The 22,585-nt window shown below is 48.2% G+C and overlaps 1 protein-coding gene across 2 annotated transcripts in view; it reads right to left on the bottom strand.

Annotated features, from left to right (window-relative positions):
* tamalin (trafficking regulator and scaffold protein tamalin) overlaps nt 1–17,509 on the bottom strand; it is a 34,507-nt gene extending 16,998 nt beyond the window's left edge. For both annotated transcript variants that reach the window (XM_085972698.1, XM_085972699.1), the window contains exon 1: nt 17,195–17,509. In XM_085972698.1, the coding sequence (XP_085828824.1) occupies nt 17,195–17,395 (201 nt within the window). In that variant the 5' untranslated portion in view covers nt 17,396–17,509. The remainder of the gene's footprint in view (nt 1–17,194) is intronic.
* Nucleotides 17,510–22,585: the final 5,076 nt, after the last annotated feature.

Here is a 22,585-nt window from a genome sequence, read left to right as displayed (position 1 = left end):
CTACATTACAACAGTGACTACACTTCAAAAGTACTTCATTGGCTGTAAAGAGCTTTGGGATGGCCTGAGGTCGTGAAAGGCGCTATAGAAATGCAAGTCTTTCTTTCTATCTATATTTTCCTCCCCTGGCCTTAACCAGTTTATTTTACACAAAGCAACGCCTTTTCTGAAGTAGCACAGGGAGGGATTTCAGATGAATGCATTTGAAGTTTGTAGCAAATGTCATCCAACAGTGTCATCTCAGGACCATTGGGGGTTAAATTCATCTTCGGCGGTAGTGCATTGACTGCCTGTTTTTTTTTTCCATTGAGGTCACAAGCTCCTCTAAGACGCTTTGCCCTGTGTTGTGGTTTGTTTCCGTTTCTTGGGTTGTCTCCGGTTTGTTCTTTACTATAAATACTAATTTCTGTATTTAGGTTTTCACTCAAATATTGATTCCTCGTATCACCTCAGGTTAAATAACTTCGATTGATTACTCCCACTTCCTCACTTATTAACCTGCGCTATTAACTTACTAACTGCAGAAAGTAATAGAAGGATATGCTGATAAGGTTAGATGAGGTAGAGTGGGCCAGGAATCAAAATGAAGACCTTCTCACTTGATGTGGCTCAAATGCTACCCGTGCAAACCGCTGGGCCACTGGGGAAGCTGTAACTATCCCTTTAACCACATCACAGGGTTAGGGTTGCTATATCTGGTTGGACATATTCCTGAAGATATCACATGACCCTCCCGCCCCCATGCTCCTGCCATTGGCCGCCCAACATGTCCATCCTCGTGGCGCCCCGCCTCCCCACGGCCAATTGGAGAGCGAACAGACTCTTCGTTAACCAATGGGATGATTCCGGACTCTCCGTCAAGTAACTGTTTTTCCCCACATCTCCAATAGTTGTGTAACCAATAAACAAAAATGTTCAAAGTAAATGGGGCAAAAAAACACTTTTTTTTTACATCCCTATGACTTTTCTCCAGAGTTGCTGGAAACAATGCCCAGGAGATCAATCTGTAAATCCTGGAGACTCCAGGACAGCCCTGGATGGTTGGCTACCCTTCATGGGGTTGATACATCAAAGGCCTTTAAGGGTCGCAAATCAGATCTCCACAGTAAATCAGCCCTTATCTTTTCACAGGAAATTCTTTAGCTCCTTCGTCAGCCCAATGTGTTTCCTGGACATGTCTCTGATCTGGCATCGAGCTCTGGCTGAAGTGACATTGTGCACAGTCAAAATCTGCTTTTATTTGCTTTAAGGAATGCAATCATTTTATTAATAGTCTCGACTGGGACTGTGGACGTGGCCTGGTCGCTCCGGTGGTTGGAGCCGGCTTTCGTCTTCAGCGGGGCTGGCGTTTCAATTCAGCCGCGACTGATGCACGGGATCGATTCGCCGCGTGGCTCACTTGACACGTGCACCGTGTGGTTACATTGCGCAGCCGTGCAGACCTGGGCTAGTTGACCTCATGCTGGAGTTGACAGTTCAGGGGTCAGAGCCGGCACTGTTCTTCTGGGCCAGGCAGAGTGAAAACCAGATCAACCCAGGGTCTGGATCTTGACCATCGCCCAGCGCCCGCTTACCGAAAGGTATGTGTGAATGTTGGGGCGAGGTCAGGATTGAGCTAGGGCGTCAATGCTCCCTTCCCCGCCCCCGTTTGAATAACCCACTGGCACTCGTTATCAGGGTTTCCACATTAAAGAATGGCCAGTTCGGCAAGGACACCTGGCTCTTGTGGTGTCAAATCTCAGCACGTGGCAGTGCCTTCAGGGGGAGAGGGCAGATAGCTGATGCCAGCATGGAGTCACATAGAATGCATAGCACAGAAGCAGGCCATTCGGCCCAACTGGTCCATGCCAGTGTTTATGCTCCACACGAGCCTCCTCCCACCCCTCTTCATCTCACCCCATCAACATATCCTTCTATTCCTTTCTCCCTCATGTGTTTATCGAGCTTCCCCTTAAATGTATCGATACTATTCGCCTCAACCACTCCCTGTGGCTCAGTGGGTAGCACTCTCTGCCTCGGAGTCAGAAGGTTGTGGGTTCATAGTCCCACTCCAGAGACTTGAGCACATAAAGCTAGGCTGACACTCCAGTGCAGTGCTGAGGGAGTCGGAGATGCTGTCTTTCGGATGAGATGTTAAACCGAGGCCCTGTCTGCCCTCTCAGATGTATGTAAAAGATCCCATGGCACTATTTTGAAGAAGAGCAGGGGAGTTCTCCCCGGTATCCTGGCCAATATTTATCCCTCAATCAACATCACTAAAACAGCTGATCTGGTCATTATCACATTGCTGTTTGTGGGAGCTTGCTGTGCGCAAATTGGCTGCTGCGTTTCCTACATTACAACAGTGACTACACTTCACAAGGTACTTCATTGGCTGTAAAGCACTTTGAGACGTCTGGTGGTTGTGAAAGGCGCTACAGAAATGCAAGTCTTTCTTTCTGTGGTAGTGAATTCCATATTCTAACCACTCTCTGGGTAAAGAAGTTTCTCCTGACTTCCCTACTGGATTTATTAGTGAAAGATTACAAATGAAATGCAAACTAATTTGATATGATTATGACTTGCATGGCACTGAAAAGTCTCATTCCAACCCTTAATCATCTACAAGCGCTGCTTTCAAATGCAGTCAGTTTGAGACCGGGTGCTTCTGCCTTGACGAAACTCGTGTTCTTTCCTCTCCAAGATTTGGCGAGCAAATAACATTGAAAATCCACGCACAATGTTTATTGATCATCTGCACATCAGGACTTGGCAACTCTAATTTTCCTTTGCCAGCACATAGTTAAGAAAGGGCACCGAGCGGGTCACTTGTGCTCATATATGTGATCAGCACCTCTCCAAGACATGATATCTGCTGAGTTAAGAGGGAACGAGTCACTTGTCAGTCATTGCCTGGCTAGTTCTTTTTTGTCTCAATCAATGAGCCAGGACTTTGCAAAGCATCAACGTTCTATGTCCAGAATAGCAAAGCAGGCTGATGCTGTGTCGGTGAGTGGTTAGCTAAAAGCCGTTTGTCCAGCTGGCACCGTGACAGCTGGAGAAACAGTACGTGGCACCTGTACCAAACAGATTGAATGAGTTTCCAGAGCTCCCCGAATGGTGCCTGCGTCAGAGTGACCATTCACCATGTGGGAACCTGGACAATGAGTGTCAGCAGATTATTCAAACATGGAGGCATTGGAGCCGAGCTCCTGAACAAATGGTGTACAAGCCCTGGCACAACATACGTGGTACAAAAGCAAAATACTGCGGATGCTGGAAATCTGAAATAAAAACAGAAAATGCTGGAAACACTCAGCAGGTCAGGCAGCATCTGTGGAGAGAGAAACAGAGTTAACGTTTCAGGTCGATGACCCTTTGTCCGAAGTGGAGAAAGCTGGAGATGGAACAGGTTTGTAAGCAAGTGTAGGGGCTGGGAAAGGGGGGAGGGGAGGAAAGAACAAAAGGGAAGGTCTGTGATAGGATGGAAGGCAGGAGAGATTAAGAGATAAAAGGGATGATGGTGCAAGGCAAAAGGAGATGGTAATGGGACAAGTTAAGAAATAAACGATGGTTCTAGATGAAGTGTAAATGGCACTGGCAGAATGAAAGACAGCTGCCACGTGAGAGAGAAGAAAAAAAAGATAGGGGCCAAGGTTATGGTCTGTAATTGTTGAACTCTATGTCGAGTCCAGAAGGTTGTAAAGTGCCTAATCGAACAATGGACGTGGTATCCATTCTGCTGTGGGTACTGCATCTGGCAGAGGTCACTCCACTTGCATGGTTGCCGCCTGAGACGCGAGTCTAATACCATCCAACAGCAGAAGATAGCAATACAGAGTGGGAACCCTGGCTGATATATTTCCTGTCCCTAGCCCACAGCTGCCTTGACCAATTACGGCACTTCCTATTGCAACCCCAGCTGAAAGCAGCTAACTCAGTGCAGACAGACTTGTCTGGCTCACGATTGTACCATCGGCAGTGTTCTTAAAAGAGAAAAGAATAAAAAGTGGCTGTTTTAATTCAGCACAGACCTTGAAGCTATTCTCTCGCCAGATGCAGCAAACATGTTGCAGCTGCAGGCTGCAACGACAGATTGCCCGTCATCTTCAAAGGAGAACGCGAGGGAATGTAATTGCTGTTTATTCCAGTCGCGGCATTCCATCTGTATGGCTAAGAGTTTAACGTCGGGAAAAAAACCCACCAGGTCCATCGACATGGCCAAGGTCGCGGATTTAACCCCCTCAATCATGAGTCAAGTTTGAGCGAGTGGATTGTTTACATTGGGCCTGTTCCTTCGACGCGCTGATTCGGATCTCTTGACACCAGTTTCAATCTAGATGGGAAGTTGTAGTCATTATCTGGTAATAAAGTTACTCTCTTCCCTTTTCCGGAGGCCCAGCCATGCCCTGACTGGGGTGGGGGCAGGGCAGGGGTGGGGGGGGGGGGCTCCATTGACTTAATTCAGAAAATACCATACCCCGCCCCTCCCCCCGCTTCGGAACTCCGAAATCCAAACCTTGACAGGACAACAACAACTTGCATTTATATAGCGCCTTTAACGGAGCAACAAAAGGTTCCGAGGAGCTTCACAGGAGCGATTGTCAAACAAAATTTGACACCGAGCCACATCAGGAGCTATCAGGACAGGTGACCTAAAGCTTGGTCAAAGGGGTCAGTTTTACAGAGCGTCTTAAAGGAAGAGAGAGAGGCGGAGAGGTTTAGGGAGGGAATTCCAGAGTTTAGGGCCCCGGCGGCTGAAGGCACGGCCGCCAAAGGTGGAGCGCTTAAAATCGGGGATGCGCAAGGGGCCAGAATTGGAGGAGCGCAGCGATCTCGGCAGGTTGTGGGGCTGGAGGAGGTTACAGAGATGCGGGGGGGGTGGGGGGGTAGGGGGTGGGCAGGGGGGGCGAGGCCATGGAGGGATTTGAACACTAGAATGAGAACATTAGTGTACACGGGTGTTTAGTGTGTTTGTATGAGATTCCTCTTGCCACTATTTTAATTGAGGTGAACTTCTGCATTAAGATTTTTCTTTAATTCGTTCTTGGGATGTGGGCGTCGCTGGCAAGGCCGGCATTTATTGCCCATCCCTAAATCGCCCTGGAGAAGGTGGTGGTGAGCCTCCTTCTTGAACCGCTGCAGTCCGTGTGGTGAAGGTACTCCCACAGTGCTGTTAGGGAGGGAGTTCCAGGATTTTGACCCAGCGATAAGATAGCAAAGGAATTTCATCAGAATGTGTTAAGAGTCCCTATGCTAATATTGCACAGTGCCATTTTAGCGCTGCAGTCTTTAAACTGCTGCAGCTCTGGCAGCATTTTGCCAGAGCCAAGAGGTGGGAGCAGCACCCACATCCCAACGTGGTTTCATTGGTGGATGATGAGTAGGGTGAGGCAGAGTTCGATGCACAGTGGCCCACGCTCCTGCAGGGGCCCACTGCTCAGTGGTCAAGCCAGCCTCTTCCCACTCGGAAGGGCCGACGGGGGCATCAGCTTTTTGAAGCAGAAAGAAACCTGATGGCGACGCCCGAGCTGAGCCGACAGACCAGGAAGCCGTGAGGTTTGGTTGCAGTAGCAGCGGTCTGGTTGGCCTCAGCACCCCACGTATAGTGTGAGGGGGTGTGGAAAGTGGTCAGTGCTGCTGCTCCTGATCACTATCCAATGACCGCTGCCAACAAGAAAAAAAAATGCACGTGTGCTAATGTTGGGCGAGGTCAGGATTGGGATCGGCTGTGACGCCCGACATATCTGAATAATTGTTCGATTAGGCACTTTACAGCCTTCTGGACTCAACATCGGGTTCAACAATTACAGACCATAACCTCGGCCCCTATCTTGTTTTTCCATTTCTTTTTCTCTCTCACACGTGGCAGCTGTCGATAATTCTGCCATTGCCATTTACACTTCATCTAGAGCCATCTTTTGTTTCTTAACTTGTCCCATTACCATCTCCTTTTGTCTTGCACCATCATCCATTTTGTCTTTTAATCTCTCCTGCCTTCCATCCTATCACAGACCTTCCCTTTCGTTCTTTCCTCCCCTCCCCTCTCCCTGCCCCCACACTTGCTTAAAAACCTGTTCCATCTCCAGCTTTTTTCCAGTTCTGACGAAGGGTCATCGACCTGAACCGTTAACTCTGTTTCTCTCTCCACAGATGCTGCCTGACCCGCTGAGCATTTCCAGCATTTTCTGTTTTTAATTTCAGATTTCCAGCATCCGTAGTATTTTGCTTCTGTATCCGAATAATCTGTCGGCACTCAACCGTCACAGGTGACACGTGAAGAATGGCTGCGTGGCTAAGGTGCCAGGTGGTGACCGGCGCCCATACCATTGTACCCTGGCATGAGTCAGCAACTTCAGGAGAGCAGGGCAAAAGTTGGCGCAATAAAGGGAACAGGCACGCTTATATCGTCACCAGCACGCCGCAAAATGCCGCCGCTCTGCCAATACTGGCCTCACGATGAACTTTGCCCTTCTCTTTTGGCACAGGCACACTGAAAAAAAATACCAAATTGGTGCCCGCATCAAAGGGGCAGGAGAACACTAACTGGCCGCACCTTGGACTAGATTGGCCTTGCCCTCTTGAGGCAGGTCCGCAGGACGGGCTCTCCTGGGTCCTAAAGTCCACCAGCGCCAGTTCATGATGCTGGGTCAATCGCAGGAGAACAACTGCATACCTCAAAACAAAAAACACCCTCCCGAGACTGAATGTGTTTGGTAGCTCAACTGAAATGAATCAATGCTTTCAAAATATATCATTAAAAGAGACTCAATCACAAACAGTGATTGAGTACATTGGGATTCAAGGCACCACCAGTCCCGTCATCCTCATGGACTAAACAATAGAAGATTAACTTCTCAGTATAAACAGGTAGGAATTTACTCATAGCAGGAATGCCTTCCTATTCATTATCATGGTATGTGGATTAGATGGCAATTATTCAATTCATTGTTCAGATCTCATAGATTATATGTTTTTTTTTAAATAAGGCTTTTTGAAGACGATTCATCCTTGCTCCAAAAAGCTTAGTTGGGAGTCATTTTCAGACAGCAAATAGCAGCTCCTTTGTATATTATAGGGTACCTTTACATTACAGGAGAGCAGCCAACAGGAAGGCGGGCTCAAGCGCCCCTCTGTCAGACGCACTCCACAGTATAAATGTCCCCATGCCCGAGAAGCCGAGGGCACTGTAGACCTACAAAAGTGCCCGTCCACAATTGTGCCTTCGGAATAAGGTGTTTAGCAACTTGTATTTATATCGTGCCTTTAATGTAGTAAAGCATCCCAAGGCACGTCACAGGAATGTTATAAGACAAAAATTTGACACCGAACCAAAGAAGGAGATATTAGGACACTCGGTCAAAGAAATAGGTTTTAAAGAGCAGCTTAAAGGAGGAGAGGTAGAGAGGCGGATAGGTTTAGGGAGGGAATTCCAGAGCTCGGGGCCTAGACGGCTGAAGGCGCGGCCGCCAATGGTGGGGCGAAGGAAGTGGGGGTTGAGCAAGAGGCCAGGATTGGTGGAACGCAGAGAACTCGGAGTGTTTTAGGGCTGGAGGAGGAGGGGGGCGAGGCCACGGAGGGATTTGAACAGGAGGATGCGAATGTTAAAAATCGAGGCGTTGCCGGACCGGGAGCCAATGTAGGTCTGCGATGGGGTGGGGGGACGGGACTTGGGGTTTAAGCGAAGCAAACACGGGCAGCTGGTCCCGTGTATTCACACTGTCTGAGCAGTTGGATCACTGCACTCCACAGTGGAGCCCAGTGCCACTGGCACCTGACTGTAAGGGGGAAGGGTGATTCACAGAGTTTGCTCTCCCTAGACAGGAAGCAAACAATCGGGCAACGCGAGAGGCACCTAAAGTGAAGGCCACTCTAACGGATGGAATCAGGCAACGCGATCCCCCAATTGTGGAATCTCATGTAATTCAAAAATATTACCATACTGTAATTCAAAGGCCCCGGCCTTTGCGAATGTGCTGAGTACTTGAGTTCATCAGTTTCATAGCAGGCCTTGGCCCGACTGGATGTCATCCCTGATTGGTTGGGAGCGAGGGGATGATTTATAATATCATAAATGCTGCTGCTTCTGGTTTCCATTAGTTTTTATTTTAACTGGCAGCAGATTGAAGTCGGCACATTAAAGCGCTTCCCTCGCTTGAAGAGGCAACTAAAAGCCAAAGCAATTTCCTCATTCCTACGTTTCCAGACAAAACTGTCTTCCCCCCCCCCTTACATCTAACCCAACCAAATGCATCTCCTTTCTGATCTCTATCATGGTTCGATCTGTCTGCGTGCTCTTACTCCCCATGCACTATTTAAACTCCAAGTGTGCAAGTTTCCATTTGTTGCACGCTTGCAGCCCGGTCACGCCGACTGCATAATCAGCAGGGAGCTATTTTTTTTTCTTTGTAAGTCCGGATTTTGGAAGCAAAAAAAAAGTGGAACGAGGCCGATTTATATCAGACGAGAACAAACACCCACTGTAAATCTGCAGCCTGTCACAACAGTGTGTCACGTTGACCTGTACCAAATGGGAGGGGGGGGGGGGGCGGTGTGTGTGTGTGTATGTGCGCGGAGGAGGGGGGGAGTTGGCAGCAGGAGCAGGGCTTTTAACCATCTTGCTGGGAGAGCTTCCCCCAAGTGGCCAAGTGGCACTAAACCGATTCCCAGCTCTGCGGGCAGTTAACGGGTCTCAGCTAACGAGCGCGCCAGTCAGGACGCGAAAACTGACCCCGAGTTCGGGGCGGCCGCCGCAGAAAATCACGCACTTTGCAAAAATCGCCTGCAAGTCTGACTCAGTCGTCATGTCTCACGAGCTCCCCGCTGCTGGGGGCACTTCCCTTATTTTTGACGATGTGGTATTCAGTGAACTGTGGCGCTGTGCAGAAGTTCAGTCGCATAGATTTCTGCTGCTAGAGAATGTGCATGTTCTCAAAGCTGCAGAGCATGCACTTCAGATAGTCCACGGGTCTTGATTCGGCAGAACACACGGTCCCCAAGTTCATGCAATTTTTTGGGGCACTTTCCATTCAAACATCACCACACTTCCAGAACCGTAAAGCTGGGAGAAGGGCCGCAAGCACTAGGAATCCTGGTCACTTTGATTATTTTGAAGCAAATGTTGCCTCCATTTTACACTGTGATGTAGATACTGAGGTCATTCCAATTCTTATGTGAACTTGTGCGCTTGGCAATGGAATGGAACTCTTCCCATTTCAGGCACCTTGAGGTGTCTTGTGCACTCCCAGATCAGGTGCCGCACAGATAAATGCAAAGCAAGTCTGCCTCTGCTTTGCCCCAAAAATGTGCCCGAGCCCCAACCTCAAAGAGAGCTTCCCGCTGTGCCAGTGTCCATTTCGAGTGTCAGCCATCTTCGTAGCCTCTTTGCATGAGATTGCCAGTTACTGGTAGGTTAGGGGCGGGAGTTAGGTCCTATGATTGAGACTGACTGTCCAAACTCACTTCAGACAGGAGAATTTCATCCTAATCGGTACGAGCTGGACCCAAACCCAGGTCCCAGAGGCGATGGAGCAGTGTGTGCCAGCTCATTGCAGTACCTACCCTACGCACCCATTTAACATGGAACTTGAAGGTGTGAAGATGGTGGCGCTCTGGAATGAAAGGGAAGATGGCACATTGTACTCCAAACGGAGACAATAGTCGTTTGCCTCTTCTGCCCATGTGGTTCGGTTGCCCATCCCCAACACGGATACAGCCCTGCTGAGGCTAGTGTGTGCACCAGATTCGACTACACCCACATAAGGTGGACAAGTGGTGGTCCTCCTCGGAGAGTCTGTAGTGGGAGTGGCTTCATCATAGTTGGACAATTGGACCAAATCAGGCACCACCGCTCAGTATAAGACATTGAACTTCCTATTATGTTACGCAGGCTTGAAGTTGCTGTCCAATTGCAGTGCTACCTCTTCCCCCACTGTCACCCTTTACATATAAGGTAATGGAAAGTGCTTCCCTCCAGTTAATAAGGAAGTTATCTGCACTTAGTGGATAAGCTGACAACAGCGCCATTTCCCATTTTCTAGCCCACAAATCCCAGGCAGTGCCTTAGACAAGGAATTGAAATTGTCCACCTGTCACGCAGAAACCGACTTGTTTGGCTGACTTTGTTCAGTTTCCAGGGTACCACCTTCAAACAGCAGAACTGGTGGCGACTGGCGAGAGCTGCGAAATACACGGTTGCTAAGGCGAGCGATACTTGGATCTGAGCTGCTATGGAATGAGACTGAACGGAGAAGGTACACTGGTCAGGAGCAAAACCGTTTCGCTTGTTTGCTGTTTATCAATTGGCCATAGGGCGAGTGGATTCCAGTGTTTATTTGCCTAAATTCGAGCTTAGGTGGCCCACATTGCAACATTGAAACTTAAAGGGGAAGTTTTGCCACCAACAACAAGTTTTCAGACACTCTCACCATCTGAAATAGTCTGCTCCAAAGATAAAACTCAACAGCAAATACACACTCATACCTTATTTAAAAAAAAGTTTGTAGTGGCAAATGTGATTGACGTCCCAGAATCATCATTCACTCCCTCCACCACCAGCGCACCGTGGCTGCAGTGTGTACCATCTACAAGATGCACTGCAGCAACTCGCCAAGGCTTCTTCGGCAGCACCTCCCAAACCCGCGACCTCTTCCACCTAGAAGGACAAGGGCAGCAGGCGCATGGGAACACCGCCACCTCCAAGTCACACACCATCCTGACTTGGAAGTATATCGCCGATCCTTCATCGTCGCTGGGTCAAAATCCTGGAACTCCCTCCCTAACAGCACTGTGGGAGCACCTTCACCACACGGACTGCAGCGGTTCAAGGCAGCAGCTCACCACCACCTTCTCAAGGGCAATTAGGGATGGGCAATAAATGCCGGCCTTGCCAGCGACGCCCACATCCCGAGAATTAATTTTTTACAATGACATTGCTGATTGAGGCATTGCATTATCTTTTGTATATATACACACATGCTAACCTAGATTTTCTGACTGCATTACTTTAATGCCAGTGACAACCCAAGGTTAAAGCAACGCTGAATGGATGAGCTATGCTGGCTCCGAGCATTTTAAAGACACTGCCCCTTTAAGAGAATGCACTAACTTGTCTTCAACCCAGCGTTAGTCATGAACTTTCTGTTGACCCCCAGGCAGTGTCTCACTCAAAGGCTACTTTCATGAATGTTTCAATGTATCACGCCACAGGTGATGGGATGTCGGCCTTTGTCTGCAGTTCCCCACTCCGTCAGCTCCTGATTTCAATTGTGACACGGTGGGTAGTTGCTGAGTGGGGAGACAGGCACTTTCCCACAGGAGAAAGGAAACACTGACCACTACATGGCTAAACAGATCGGCTGAAACCAATAGCCTTGCAACAACAACAACTTGCATTTATATGGTGCCTGTAACTTAGTAAAGCGTCCCAAGGCGCTTCACAGGAGCGTTATCAAACAAAATTTGACACGGAGCCACACATAGAAATATTAGTACAAAAAGAAAATACTGCAGATGCTGGAAATCTGAAATAAAAACAAAATGCTGGAAACACTCAGCAGGTCAGGCAGCATCTGTGGAGAGAGAAACAGAGTTAACGATTCAGGTCGATGACCTTTCGTCAGAACTGGAAAAAGGTCATCGACCTGAAACGTTAACTCTGTTTTTCTCTCCACAGATGCTGCCTGACCGGCTGAGTTTCTCCAGCATTTTCTGTTTTTATATCATAGAAATATTAGGACAGCTTGGTCAAAGAGGAAGGTTTTAAGGAGCGTGTTAAAGGAGGAGAGAGAGGTGGAGAGGTTTAGGGAGAGAATTCCAGAGCTTAGGGCCCAGGCAGCTGAAGGCACGGCCGCCAATGGTGGAGCGATGAAAATCAGGGATGCGCAAGAGGCCAGAATTGGAGAACAGAGATCTCGGGAGGGCTGAAGGGCTGGAGGAGGTTAGAGATAGAGAGGGGACGAGTTTTAATAGCATCCTTTACTTGCTTTTCATATCTCGTGCTTCCTTTTACTGGAGAGTGGGAGAAGGGGCCAGCACTGATGAGAAGGACAATCCTGAATCCCAACTCAGCCATCAGCCCAAATTTGGGCAGGCCATAAATGGAGGCCCAGACACCCACGGTGCAACAAATTGTTCAAAGGCCACAAGTGAAAGGGAGGTGCCCCTGCCCTATCTTTTGCTGTAACCAAATCATGCAGTTGCTGCCAAGACATGTTTTTCTTCCACAGATAATGGATATGTGGAACAGACTCCCAGTGGAGGTCACTGATTCAGGGTCAACTGACACCTAGAAGTGGGACTGAGAGTTAACAGCAGGACTTGATTTTTTATTTCCAGAGGAAGGACTTTAAACCTAGAAGTTAGACTTGGCAATGTGATGTCAGGAAACACTTAATCACACAATGAGTAGTGGAAATCTGGAACGCTCTCACCACAAAGCTGTCGAGGCTGGGGGTCAATTGAAAATTTCAAAACCGAGATTGCTAGATTTTTGTTCGGCAAGGGTGTTAAGGGTTACGGAACCAGGGCGGGGTCGATGGAGTCAAGATACAGATCAGCCATGATCTAATGGAATGGGGGAACAGGCTCGAGGGGCTGAATGGACTCCTCCTGTTCCGATGTTCCTATTGTGCTTTAAAATAGGTTAAATAAATGATTTATGCTTTCACTAAAATCAGCAGAGATAAGAATTTGGTACAAATAATATCACTGACAGTGATTTCCGCCCGTTAGTGTTTCTTAAAGTAGCGAATCCACGGGCAGTGAGGGTGAGGAGTCCATGATAGAATCATACGAAGGGACTATGGATGGAGTAGGACTGATGGGCCAAATGGCCTTTTTCTTACTCGGGACTTCCTTATGTAGTCTTTTGGCAAATCAACCAATCCTTTACTGGTATAACGAAAAGGAGCCCTTTTAAGTATGCTGCATGGGTCAGGAATTCTATACAACGGGAATGCCTGGGAAAAGTGAAACCTGGGTGTACCAGCTTAGCTCAGTTAGTAGCACACTGGTCTCAGAAGGCTGGGGGTTCAAACTCCACAGAAATAAGGAGGAGGCCATTCAGCCCCTCGAGCCTGCTCCACCATTCAATCAGATCATGGCTGATCTGTACCTTGACTCCATATGCTTTGATGCCCTTACCGAATAAAAAGCCAGGATGTAAGTTTGCTAGCTCATTTCCCCTGCGATCGTGATGACTGGTTGGAGATGCTGCCCTTCAGATGAAACTAAAATAAACGGTGGTTCCCCTCTGCCTATTCGGGTGAATTTTAGAAGATACCCGTTGCAGTGAGAGCAGAGCAATGAGGAGTCCCAGATAACAATCTTTGAAGGTGGCAGGACAAATGTTTTACTCAGCAAGTTGTTATAGAATCATAGAATGATGCAGCACAGAGGAGGCCATTCGGCCCATTGTGCCTGTTCTTTGGTAGAACTATCCAATTAAACCCAACCCCCTGCTCTTTCCCCATAGCCCTGTATTTTTTTTCCCCTTTAAGTCTCTATCCAATTCCCTTTTGAATGTTACTACTGAATCTGCCTCCACCACCCTTTCGGGCAGTGCATTCCAGATCGCAACAACTCACTGTGTAAAAAAATGTTTCCCCATCGCCCTCTCTGGTTCTTTTGCCAATCGCCGTAAATCTGTGTCCGCTGGTTACCGACCCTCCTGCCAGTGGAAACAGTTTCTCCTTATTTATTCTATCAGAACCACCTCCATCAAATCTCCTCCTATATATTCAAGAAGGAGTTGGATATATTTCTTAAGGCTAAGGGGAATCAAGGGATATGGGGAGAAGGCAGGGACAGGGTACTGAATTTGGATGATCAGCCATGATCGCATTGAATGGCGGAGCAGGCTCGAGGGGCCGAGTGGCCGACTCCTGCTCCTATCTTCTATGTTTTTTTAACCTTCTCTGCTCTAAGGAGAACAACCCCAGCTTCTCCAGTAATAAAAACAGAAAATGCTGGAAATACTCAGCAGGTCAGGCAGCCTCTGTGGAGAGAGAAACAGAGTTAACGTTTCAGGTCGATGACCCTTCGTCAGAACTGGAAAAAGGTCATCGACCTGAACCGTTAACTCTGTTTCTCTCTCCACAGATGCTGCCTGACCTGCTGAGTGTTTCCAGCATTTTCTGGTTTTTATTTCAGATTTCCAGCATCCGCAGTATTTTGCTTTTGTATTAGTGTTTAATTCACTGCCACTTCTCTTCTGAGAATGCCCATCTTGATGAAGTTCTGCTCTTCTCTCCGACGGGATTTCCATTTGTCTCTTTTACTTTGTTCATCTTCATTGCTCCTCCCCCTTTCCCTACCCCACACTTGCTTAAAATCTGTTCCATCTCTAACTTTTTCCAGTTCTGACAAAGGGTCATCGCCCTGAACCATTAACTCGGTTTCTCTCTCCACAGACGCTGCCTGACCCGCTGAGTGTTTCCAGCATTTTCTGTTTTTATTTCAGATTTCCAGCATCCGCAGTATTTTGCTTTTGTACCCAGCTTCTCCACATAACTGAAGTCCCTCATCCCCGGTTCCCTGGTACCATTCTTGTAAATCTCTTCTGCAGCCTCTCTAAGGCCTTGACATCCTTCTTAAAGTGTGGTGCCCAGATCTGGAATGCGCTACCTGAAACGGCGGTGGAAGCAGATTCAGTACTAATTTTCAAAAGGGACTTGGATATATACATGAAAAGGAAAAAAAAAATTGCCAGGCTGTGGGGAAAGAGCAGGGGGGAGTGGGACTAATTGCTCTTTCAAAGAGCCGGCACAGGCACGATGGGCTGAATGGCCTCCTTCTGTGATGTATGATTCTATGAACAATGCTCCCTCCATCGATATTCCCTGCTGGTTGTGGGAGGGTGCTGACACAGCATGACAGTTGCATCTTGCCGACATAACAGTCACGGCACTTCATTGTGTGAAGCTGCTCGGAGATGCTTTGACATGATAAGGCTATATAAAGGCAACGGTTTTCTATTAATGGAGTTACAGTGATACTTGGATGGGGTCTGCCTTTATCGAGAGTGAGCTGCATTGAAACTAAGTAAACATTGCGGGGTTTCACTCAATAACACAGAATTTGCAGCCGGTAGCGGTTTACAGAGAATGTGCAAATTGGAAACACACATATTCCTGGAATTTGTACTAGACTACAACACCCCCCCCCCACCCGAGATCTCTGCACTCCTCTAATTCTGGCCTCTTGACCATCCCCGATTTTAATCGCTCCACCATTGGCGGCCGTGCCTTCAGCTGCCTGGGCCCTAAGCTCTGGAATTCCCTCCCTAAACCTCTCCGCCTCGCTACCACTCTCTCCTCGTTTAAGATGCTCCTTAAAACCTATTGACGTAAGAAAACTACTAGGCACTTGGTCTAAGCGTTAAACAAAGCTTTAATCAACTGTTTTACAACATGGAGGTCTTCACTAGCTCCTGTTAAGAATGTCCTGCGCAAGCTGGGCCCGTGCCCGAGTATTTATACTCTCCCTGGACAGCGCCACCCGCAGGCCGCTCAGTTGATTCATGTCGCCTACCTCTTTAACCAAGCTTTTGGTCATCTGCCCTAATACCTCCTTATGTGGCTCGGTGTCAAATTTTGTTTGACAAGGCTCCTTGGGACGTTTTACTATGTTAAAGGCGCTACATAAATGCAAGTTGTTGTTGTTGTGAATCCCCCACTGTCATAAGCAGGGGACACAATCGCCTGAAACCGATGGAAATGAATCAGTGATCTGGTCCCCAAACATAACCAGACTCTCTCCCAAAACCCCTTCCCCCTCGCTACCTCTCTCCCCACCTACAAAAAAGTGTCAAACAAAACCTAACTCATCCACTGCATCTTTGGTCACCCCCCCCCCCAACCCCCCCCGCTCTCCTCTCTACTCCTGTTGGGGTCTGCCACCAGCCCCCTCCCACGCGAGGTGACTTGATTATACGGAAGGAGCTATACAAATGCAGGTGGTTGTAAATTGTCAATTAATCACTCCTGCCCTCCACCCCATCATAGGAGCAGGAGGAGGCCATTCAGCCCCTCGAGCCTGTTCTGCCATTCAATTAGATCCTGACTGATTTGTAATTCGACCACAGACTTCTCCCTTTTGTTGTTTCCCTGTCTCCGTTATTTGCTTATACACTGTTCATCTCTTAACACCTTCCAGTTCTGACGAAGGGTCATCGAGCTGAAACGTTAACTGTGTCTCTCTCTCTCTCTCTCTCTATACAGATGCTGCCCGACTTGCTGAGTATTTCAGGCATTGCAACAACAACAAATCCCCACTGGCATCATTCCCTCCGCGCTTCTCTGCAACCTCGCCAAAATTTCGCAGTTATGTTCAGAAAGAGAAACGGCTGATGTGATTGAATAGGTCGTGCAAAAAAATAGGAACAGGGGACTGCAAAAGGGAACAGCACCTAACATGAATCAAATAGGTCATTTTCAAGACATCAGATCGAAATACTCGCTGTACCGAGGAACTGAAGTCTCACTTCACATTGAGGTCATGCGCCTCCAAAAAAAAAAAGTTTTAACGCACTGACTCCCTGACAAGCTATGCAAAGTTTTGATAGGTTGCATCTTGAGGTCAGAATAATTTGTTTCCCCATGAAAAACTTGTAATGAAAGGTAAATCTATTTTTATTAGCACTCAGAAGCCGGTCTTAAAATTGCCCCCGGGTGTAAATAAAACTTTTTTTTTTAAAAAGAAAGCATTTCAAAATTAAAATTGCTCCATTCTTGGGGAGTTCCACCTCTGATTGTATCGCCTGTCTCCAACATCCCGGAGCTGCTGCTGTATATTTCCACTGCATATTTTCTAAACACCTCTTGCAAGAACCGCAACAAAACAAAAGATGTTCTGTTTTAGCATTTTTGCAAAAGGGCAAAATGATTCTCGACCCCCCCCCCCCCCAGCCCAGCCAAAAAAAAGCAGCATTTGGGCGAGATCACGGTGCAAAAACGGGCGTGTTAACCTGTGCAGTGCTACAGGGGGGGGGGGAACTCCACACACCACACCAAGACACAGACTCCGTTGGAACTGCCCCGTTATTTGATCACAAAAAGCTTCAATTTTGACCAGCAGCTACATTGTAAGTGGAGACGACTGGAATCCACATTTATTTCAGTCCCTCTGAAATACTGAGGTCCCGGTTTGACTTCTTTGAAAAATAACTTTCAGTGTGTGTGTGTTTTGCGAGCTGGTATTGTTGTTGTTTAAGTACCTGTTTGTGGTTGCGAGGCAACGTGCCCCCCGAGTAGGCGAGGGTCTTGTAAAGTTCGGACGTCTTGTAAGTTTCAGCGCCGGCTTTGTAAGTTTCACTGCGGGTTTTGTAAATTTCACCCTCAGCCCCACTGTACGCGGCGCAATCGGCGCTGCCGTAATCCTCCTTGCGGCTTAACTTTTTCACTTTTCGGAAAGTCATTTTCTGACGCTTCTCATTCTAGTTTGATGTTTTGAGACCGGGTCGGATCGACGAGTCTGTCTCCGAGCGCCCAAAGTGCGAGCTGCGCCCTGACACAACTGTTTATTAAAGCGTCTAGACGGATGTTGCAGCCTCTCCACCCTCCCTCCTCCCGCACGTGGTCGAGGTGTGGTTACAGTTTCATTTCCCCCCAAATTGATAGGAATCTGCAAATCGCGAGAAGCTTTCGACTTTTTTTTTAATTCTCACTCCCCTCCAAAAAAAAGCTTGATACATAAATCCGTCTTTAGCCCTGAATACAGAGTTTGCGATTTATATTGCAAAGCTGCATTGGGCACTCTTTTGGTAAATGTAAAATGTCACAAGAACATGCTCGGTGCGATATTCGAGTCCCAATGTTTAACATGCGTGGGCTCTTTGTCCAGCTACTTTAGCTTAGTCCATATTTCTACATTACAACAGTGACCACACTTCAAAAGTACTTCATTGGCTGTAAAGCGCTTTGCGACATCCTGAGGTCGTGAAAGGCGCCATAGAAATGCAAGTCTTTAAAAAAAATCTGTTTTAAAGAAGTTAGAACAGTGCAATTTCGCACTAACCCTTTTCTTAAATAACCTCTGTTTCTGGGATTTCATCACCCACATTTGACCCACACAGTAAAATAGAAAAAGAAAGACTTGCATTTCTATAGCGCCTTGCATTGTTCCACGGAAGCTCAGCGTAAACTCGAGGAACAGCACCTCATCTCCCAATTAGGCACTTTGCAGCCTTCCGGCCTCAATATCGAGTTCAACAATTTCAGATCATAACCTCGGCCCCTACTATTTTTTTACTTATAATTTTTTCCACCCCTTTGTTTTGGGTCTTCCTTCCGCCCCCCCCCCCCCCCCCCCTCCTTTCCTTTTTTTTCTCTCTCCCACCTGGCAGCTGTCTCTTACCTGCCAGTACACCTCACACCTAATCTCAGCTGCCTTTTGTCTCCACGGGCCTATTACCATCTCGTCTGGCTTCGAATACCTTTTATTGTCTCTTTTTCTTCTTTTGTTCGATCGCAGCCTTGCCTTCGATCTATTTTCTTTTCTTTCCAGTTTTGAAGAAGGGTTTCGACCCGAAACGTCAACTCAAATTTCTCTCCACGGATGTTGCCTGACCTGCTGAGTTTTTCCAGCATTTTCTGTTGTTATTTCCCAAAGCGCTTTACAGCCAATGAAGTACTTTTTGAAGTGGAGTCACTGTTGTAATGTGGGAAACGCGGCAGCCAATGTGCACACAGCAAGATCCCACAAACAGCAATGTGATAATGACCAGATCATCTGTTTTAGTGATGTTGGTTGAGGGATAAATATTGGCCAGGACACCGGGGAGAACTCCCCTGCTCTTCTTCGAAATAGTGCCCTGGGATCTTTTACATCCACCTGAGAGAGCAGACGGAGTCTTGGTTTAACGTCACATCCGAAAGACGGCACCTCCGACAGTGCAGCGCTCCCTCAGCACCGCACTGGAGTGTCCGCCTGGATTTATGTGCTTAAATCCCTGGAGTTGGGACTTGAACCCACGACCTTCTGACTCAAAGGCAAGTGTGCTACCCACTGATCCACAGCTGACACTAAAATACATGTACAATGCTATCTCTACTTTGAATTTACATAAGAAATAGGAGCAGGAGTCGGCCATTCGGCCCCTCGAGCCTGCTCCGCCATTCGATGAGATCATGGCTGATCTGATCTTGGCCTCAACTCCACTTCCCTGCCCGCTCCCCATAACCCTCAACTCCCCTGTTTTTCAAAAATCTGTCTATTTCTGCCTTGAATATATTGTTATTGAATTTGAACTTGTTATTATTTTAATTTATTATTACACACCCAAGTAGGGTGAATTGTGATAGCACCGAATTCCTCGTAATAAAAGGATTGGGGGGGCGGGGCGGGGCGGGGCAGAGACTGCCTCTGACCGCTGTGTGTTAACAGGGTAACAGTACGCATGTGTGGACATCAGTCAAAGACGGGATCGGGCTCAGCTCCTGTGCCCTCCCCCCACGGTTAAATAGTCCATCTACACTCACTTGTCTGGTCTCACAAAGGAAGGAAGACTAGAGCACACCCAGTGCCCCTGGGACCGTAGCCCCACCTAGAGTCAGCACCTGTAGGAGAGGAGGGGAGAATATTGGGGGAGGGGGCGCGGCCGAGGTTGGGAAGGGAAGAAATCAGTATTGTCTCGAAGAAGAAAAAAGTCATGCAACCTATTCAGCATCTGTGGTTCAGCTGCCCTGCGGGAGACTTGGGTTTGATTCCCGGCCCGTGCACAGTTTTCCCGGCACAGACACGATGGGCCGAATGGCCTGCTTCTGCCCTGTATCGTTCTATGATTCTATGCTTGACAGCAAAGTTAGCATCAACAGAGAGGTCACTGGGGGCTCAGTCTGGAGAGGGTGAAAGGACCCGAAATGCAGAAAAGCTTCAACCTGCGCTAACCTTTACAGCCAAGTCAGGTCATGACAAGATTCCAAGATGATTACATATTAAGAATCACTCTCTGGTTCCAGCTCTCATCTTGATATTTCTGATCAGAAAGTGACAGCAAATCATTTTTTTGCAGATGTTATCTGATGGAGAAGATGTGCGTTTAGCGAAACTTGGAAACCGCTCTGGGTTTAACTGCTTGATTGAGACATAGGACTTGCTGGGCCAAAGAAGACTGAGGCCCATCTAGTTCATCTACCATCCTGGGAGTCGCATGATCCAACGATACTTGACTTGTTGACTAATCATAGCAATCAATCTCCATCAATGAGTCTACAGCAGACCCAGACATGAGCTGAGGAAAACCCCCAGTGGTGGTAGAGCTTTGGGAACCACAGGTTCAAAGTCACCTGTTCCTCCCGAGCACGCTGCACTCCCCACACGTCACGTCTCAAATTACTCATGCACTGTGTCCCAAAATGTTATTTTTAGACAGAAGAGAAAGAGACCTTCAGTTTCACTCCTCTACAGACTCCAGGTTCCACCACACACACTGAGAATGAAAAAAAAGTTAGTTCTGACCTTTGGCTTTGAAGGGAGGAAGTGCTGAGTCACTTAGAAAGAAAGACTTGCATTTATATAGCGCCTTTCACGACCACCGGACGTCCCAAAGCACTTTACAGCCAATGAAGTACTTTTGAAGAGTCGTCACTGTTGTAATGTAGGAAATGCGGCAATCATTTTGCGCACAGCAAGCTCCCACAAACAGCAATGTGATCATGACCAGATCATCTGTTTTTGTTATGTTGGTTGAGGGATAAATATTGTCCAGGACACCAAGGATAACTCCCCTGCTCTTCTTCGAAATAGTGCCATGGGATCTTTTACATCCACCTGAGAGAGCAGGTGGGGCCTCGGCTTAACGTCTCATCCAAAAGACGGCACCTCCGACAATGCAGCACTCCCTCAGCACTGCACTGGAGTGTCAGCCTAGATTTTTGTTCTCTAGCCTCTGGAGTGGGACTTGAACCCACGACCTTCTGACTCAGAGCCAAGGGTGCTCCCCACTTTTTTTTTATATATATATATTATTTATTGAACATTAAAAACATTTACAACATCGTGATCATTCCATTGTATCATACAAATCCATTCCACTGCTCTGCACAGCCATTCTTCCACCACATATTAACATCAAAACCTGAAGTTTAATGTGTCTCCCGTAACATATATTAATCTATTGTACTTTAAAAATTGATCAGTAATCATGGCTCCGAATGAGGGAAGTGTGCCTGATAATCTCCGCATCATTTAATCTCCGGCCCTTCCCTCCTCTCATGCTCCTTCCCAACTTTTCAGGCAGCGGTTGCTTTCTCCTGCAGCCTCCGGCTCTTTTTCATCTCCTGTTTGAACCTTCCCTGCAGTTTCAGCCTCTTCCTTACATTAGGTTTGGGCCGAGGAGCTGCCCCTTCTCCCTCATTCTGCCCCTCACTAACCTTTCCCTTTCCACATGATGCCACCCCACCCCCCATGTCTCTGTCCCCCTCTGACTCCTCACTCTCGAGCTCTTCTGTAACCTCCCATCCCTGCTCCCCGTCAGATACATAATCTTTCTTAGAGTCTTCCTGCTATCGCGATTTCTCCAACAGTGCCAGTCTCTTCGGCCTCATCTCCACCGCTGACCTTTGCTCCCCATTTCTTCTCTCTCTGGGACAATGGCGCATCTGCAGCTATCTTGCTCCCTTCTGGCATCTTTGTCTCCCCACTCCCATCCTGCTGCCCCTTTTATGCTGCTGCCTCTTGCACCCTCTCCTTGTCTTGCCCCCTCCTGCTCCTCGAGATGGCCGACTCCCCGTCATTCTTTGGAGTACTTACATTTACCACGCACCCCGCTCCCGCCTCCTCTCCCCCTGTGGACGCCAGATTCTTTAGGGAGAGCCGAGCCGTATTATGGCTCGACTTGGCCCTCGACCCGTGCTGCTCTCTGCTGCCTTTGTCCTTTTCCACTGTACTTGGTGTGTTTTCCACCATCTCCATCGTGTTTTCTGCTCCGCAATTTTCTGCCTCTTCCTGGGCTCTTTTCTCCTTCCATTCACCAGCTGTGTCCTCCGCCTGCTCCGCTCCTCCGGCCGTTCCACTCACACCTCCTGCTCCTTCTCCCATCTCCTCGTCACTCAAGGGGCTTCCTTCTGCCTCACACTCACAGCGGGTGGGGCCTTTGTGACACACCCCACAGCTCTCCGCCTTGCAGCTCCGAGCGATGTGTCCAGACTCGCCACAGTTATAACAGTATAAGTCTAGACAGCTTCTTACAAGATGGTCGTGTCCAAGACAATAATAACAAACCTTCACCTGGTTATCATGCAGTACTCGGAAGTACTGCACTCCTTCCATTGTCTTTTTTTCTCCCTTCCCCCGACATTTTTTCTCCCCTGATTAAATTCATCTTGGGAACAATGGGGGGGGGGGGGAATTCAGTTGCTTTGCACCTCCCGTTAGCGGCCCGAGGGGGCGCTAAAGGGGCACGGCGCCGCTAATGCCTCCCGCGAAATTGAGCGGGTGGTTAGCGCCGGCGGTAGCCGGTAGCGCCCCGCGGCGCTGCACCTCCGGCGATGACATAATCACTGTGCGCAGCGCACCGGCCGCAAACTTGGCTCGCGCCCCCTGACCTACCTCCGGATGCTGTGTCCGACAGGGTCAGGGGGGCGTTTTTGCGGCCGAGGTGGCGATA

This window comes from Somniosus microcephalus, chromosome 33 (genome assembly GCF_052327205.1).
Source record: "Somniosus microcephalus isolate GS21.2 chromosome 33, FLI_Smic_1.0, whole genome shotgun sequence".
In the NCBI taxonomy this organism is placed as follows: Eukaryota; Metazoa; Chordata; class Chondrichthyes; order Squaliformes; family Somniosidae; genus Somniosus; species Somniosus microcephalus.
Note: the sequence above shows the minus strand (reverse complement) of the source record. Positions and strands in the feature narration are given on the sequence as shown.